The sequence below is a fragment of the Sinocyclocheilus grahami genome, unplaced genomic scaffold, assembly GCF_001515645.1.
Source record: "Sinocyclocheilus grahami isolate Dianchi unplaced genomic scaffold, SAMN03320097.WGS_v1.1 scaffold2641.1, whole genome shotgun sequence".
In the NCBI taxonomy this organism is placed as follows: Eukaryota; Metazoa; Chordata; class Actinopteri; order Cypriniformes; family Cyprinidae; genus Sinocyclocheilus; species Sinocyclocheilus grahami.
The window spans coordinates 28,460-31,656 of NW_015507820.1; the positions used below are offsets into that span (position 1 = coordinate 28,460).

The 3,197-nt window shown below is 36.6% G+C and overlaps 1 protein-coding gene across 1 annotated transcript in view; it reads left to right on the top strand.

The window, feature by feature from the left end:
• Nucleotides 1-3,197, top strand: part of LOC107575441 (protein phosphatase 1H-like) — a 23,956-nt gene that overhangs the window by 12,710 nt on the left and 8,049 nt on the right. The window contains exon 7 of the mRNA XM_016261819.1: nt 1,416-1,547. Coding sequence (XP_016117305.1) covers nt 1,416-1,547 — 132 coding nt within the window. The remainder of the gene's footprint in view (nt 1-1,415; nt 1,548-3,197) is intronic.

Consider the following 3,197-nt stretch of genomic DNA (forward strand, 5'->3'; position numbering starts at 1 on the left):
TGTGTGTGAGTGAATGTGAGTGAGTGTGTGTGTGTGTGTGTGTGTCAGTGTGTGTGTGTGAGAGATTGTGTTTGTGAGTGTGTGTGTGTGTGTCTGTCTGTGAGTGTGTGTGCGTGCATGCGTGCGTGTGTGTGTGTGTCTGTCTGTGTGTGTGAGTGTGTGAGATTGTGTTTGCGTGTGTGTGTGAGTGAGTGAGTGAGTGTGTTTGTGAGATTGTGTGTGTGAGTGTGTGTGTGTGTGTGTGAGTGTGTGTGTGTGTGTCCTCTGGGATGTAACTGAGCTCACGAGCTCATCAGAGATGCAGCGCTGCTCTGTCAGACAGGGATGCTGAATCGTGTGGGAGTGCCGCTGCATCCAGGAATCACATTCAGTATTTGATCATATGCGTTTAGTTGCTCGAATGTCTGAATTGATTAAAGAATAGTTCACCTAAAAATCATCTCAATGTCATTCCAAACCCAAATTACTCTGTAACTGCATGGAAAAAAATGTATTCAATCAATGGAGACCCAATCTTTTTAGCTTCAAAAAGGATGCAAAAGCATCTTAACAGTTATCTATATATGACTCCTGCACTGTATTTCAAGTCTTCTGTATCCGTACAATAGATTTGAATGAGAAGCAGACTCAAATTTCCGGGCTTTGTGACCTTTGAAACGATTGAAAAGATCTGACGTAAAAGAATGATTCATTCACAAATTAGTCATTGCTTCGTCTCTTATGAACACTTTTGAAACTCAAAAGCTTCGGTGCATATTTATTGTAATTGTATGGAAAAGAGTGACCATACATTGTCTAAATCTCTTATTTTGTGTTTCACTGACGAAAGAAAGCAATTTGAAATTAATATTTATTTTTGGCGATATACGCAACAGTTTGGGGTTGGTACGATTTTTAATGTTCTTTTTTAAAAGTCTCTTCTGCTCACCAAGCCTGCATTTATTTGATCAAAAATGCAGTAAAATCAGAAAAATTTAGAAATATTATTACAATTTAAAATAGCTGTTTTCTATGTGAATATATATTAAAATATAATTTATTTCTGTGATGCACAGCTGTATTTTCAGCATCATTCCTCCAGTCTTCAGAGTCACATGATCTTCAGTATAATATGCTGATCTGCTGCTCAAGAAACATTTCTGAAACAGTTAATAGTTTTGTGAAAATCATGATACATTTTATTTTTTATAATTCTTTGATGAATAGAAAGTTCAAAAGAACAACGTTTATTTGAAATGGAATATTTTTTTGTAATTATAAATGTCTTCACTGACACGGTTGATCAATTTAATGCACCTTTTCTGAATACAAATATAAATTTTCCTGCAAAAAACAACTTCCTGACTATAAAAAGTCTCAGATGTGCTCTCTTCGCTTCAGCTGCTGTTTAATGTTGGCTGTGTTATTTTGCGCAGGGCGTACAAAACAGTCCAGGAGGAAGATCTGAAGTTTCCACTCATATACGGAGAAGGAAAAAAGGTAAGACAACAGTTAGACACTTCACAGCTGACAGAAACCACAGCTCGCTCGTTCATGACTGTCGACGCGTTAATTACACGTCTTTAAACAAGTTTAGTGTCCTGTATCTCGTCTAGGTCAGCCTGTCTCTGTTTACCATCAATAAATGCTCTAAGACTTATTGTGCACAATTCATAACTGCACTCTATTGTAAAGAAAATAGTTTTCATAATCTTCCATTAAAATGCAACACCTTGCTCTGTGTTCGAGAAGACTTTTCTTTCCGGCTGATATTATCAAGACCAGACGCCGGTCAGTTCGCTCATGTGTTTGTGAACCGTGTTTTGTAGAGATTAGAGGCTATTTCAGTTGTTTTTCTCTTTAAGAAAGAATTAAAAGGTGAAAAACACTCTGGATTCCTCTTTGCCAGATTTGGAGAATAAACCATCATATCAGCGAACTTTAGAGAGACAAGAACTTCAGAAAAAACATCTTCAGGTGTTCAGAAGCAATTGCACTGTGAGATTTCACGTCTGTTGTTTTTATGTCAGTGAGACCAAGAGATCGCAAAAAAATGCATTATCATTTCTCACTAATTAATTAATTAGTGGTGTTTGCTACAGTAAGTCACTCATCACTTAATACTAGTATTTAAAGAAATAATTCTCCCAAAAATGACATTTTCTGTGCTGAAATGTGCTCACCCTCAGGCCATGCTCAAGATGAAGATGAGTTTGTTTCTTCATCAGATTTGGAGAAATGGATCAGTGCATCACTGCAGTGTTAATTTTGACATTCAATTTTGATTTAGTTTTAGTCATAGTCGTTTGACTAAAATGCCATTTAGTTTTATTCATATTTTAGTCATCTAGTTTTAGTTGACTAAATCTACAGTATATTTAGTCGTCTACAATCTAATGGGTTTATTTACAGTGTAATGCATTTATTAAGCATTTCTCTAACATTTCCGAACTCATTATATAGGTTTGATATTAAGGTTTTATCATGATAGACACCGGTTTAACTGCGGTGACACACAACATGCCTTTATGTTAAAATTAAATAAAACCATTTCTCATAAAGAACAAGAGTCTTCTTTTAAATTAAATACCAATGGTTATATAAGCTACTTATGCATTCTTTATAGCAACTTGTTTACCATATTCTTCATTCTTTCAAGCAGACATATTTATTTCTATAAATACATTTAGATTCATCTTTAAGGCTACTAAAGTTTTTCAGTTAAGAGCAGTGCGTGATTTTCTGTCTTTCTGTTGTTGCTTGATTAATATCAATGACTCGGACAATAGCAACTAAATTAGGCTGCTGTCCCTTTAAAACCGAATGCACTGCTGCAATGGATGCAATGCACTGATACACGTTCTCCCTGCTGTTTACGTTCACTTAAGACGTAATCAACTGTGTTTACGTGAATTCTCATTCTCAAAACGGACAATTCGACATCATTTTGTGTGTAATTCTCCGTTCATGCGACGCTAAAGAGTGCTCGCGCGAGCGCTGTGAGAGGCGCTTTCTGTGTGTGTAACGTTATGCTTCAGTGTCTGCGCTCTGAAAACCGGACCGAATTGAATTCTCTCTTGCGTCGTCAGATTTATCCATACGTCTGCTCTTCTCTTACTCCCACATATTGACATTTTTGAATGTTTTATGAGACGTGCAGCAAGTGTGTGTTAGCTTATGTCCCGCCGGTTCATATGTACACATCTAACCTCCGAACC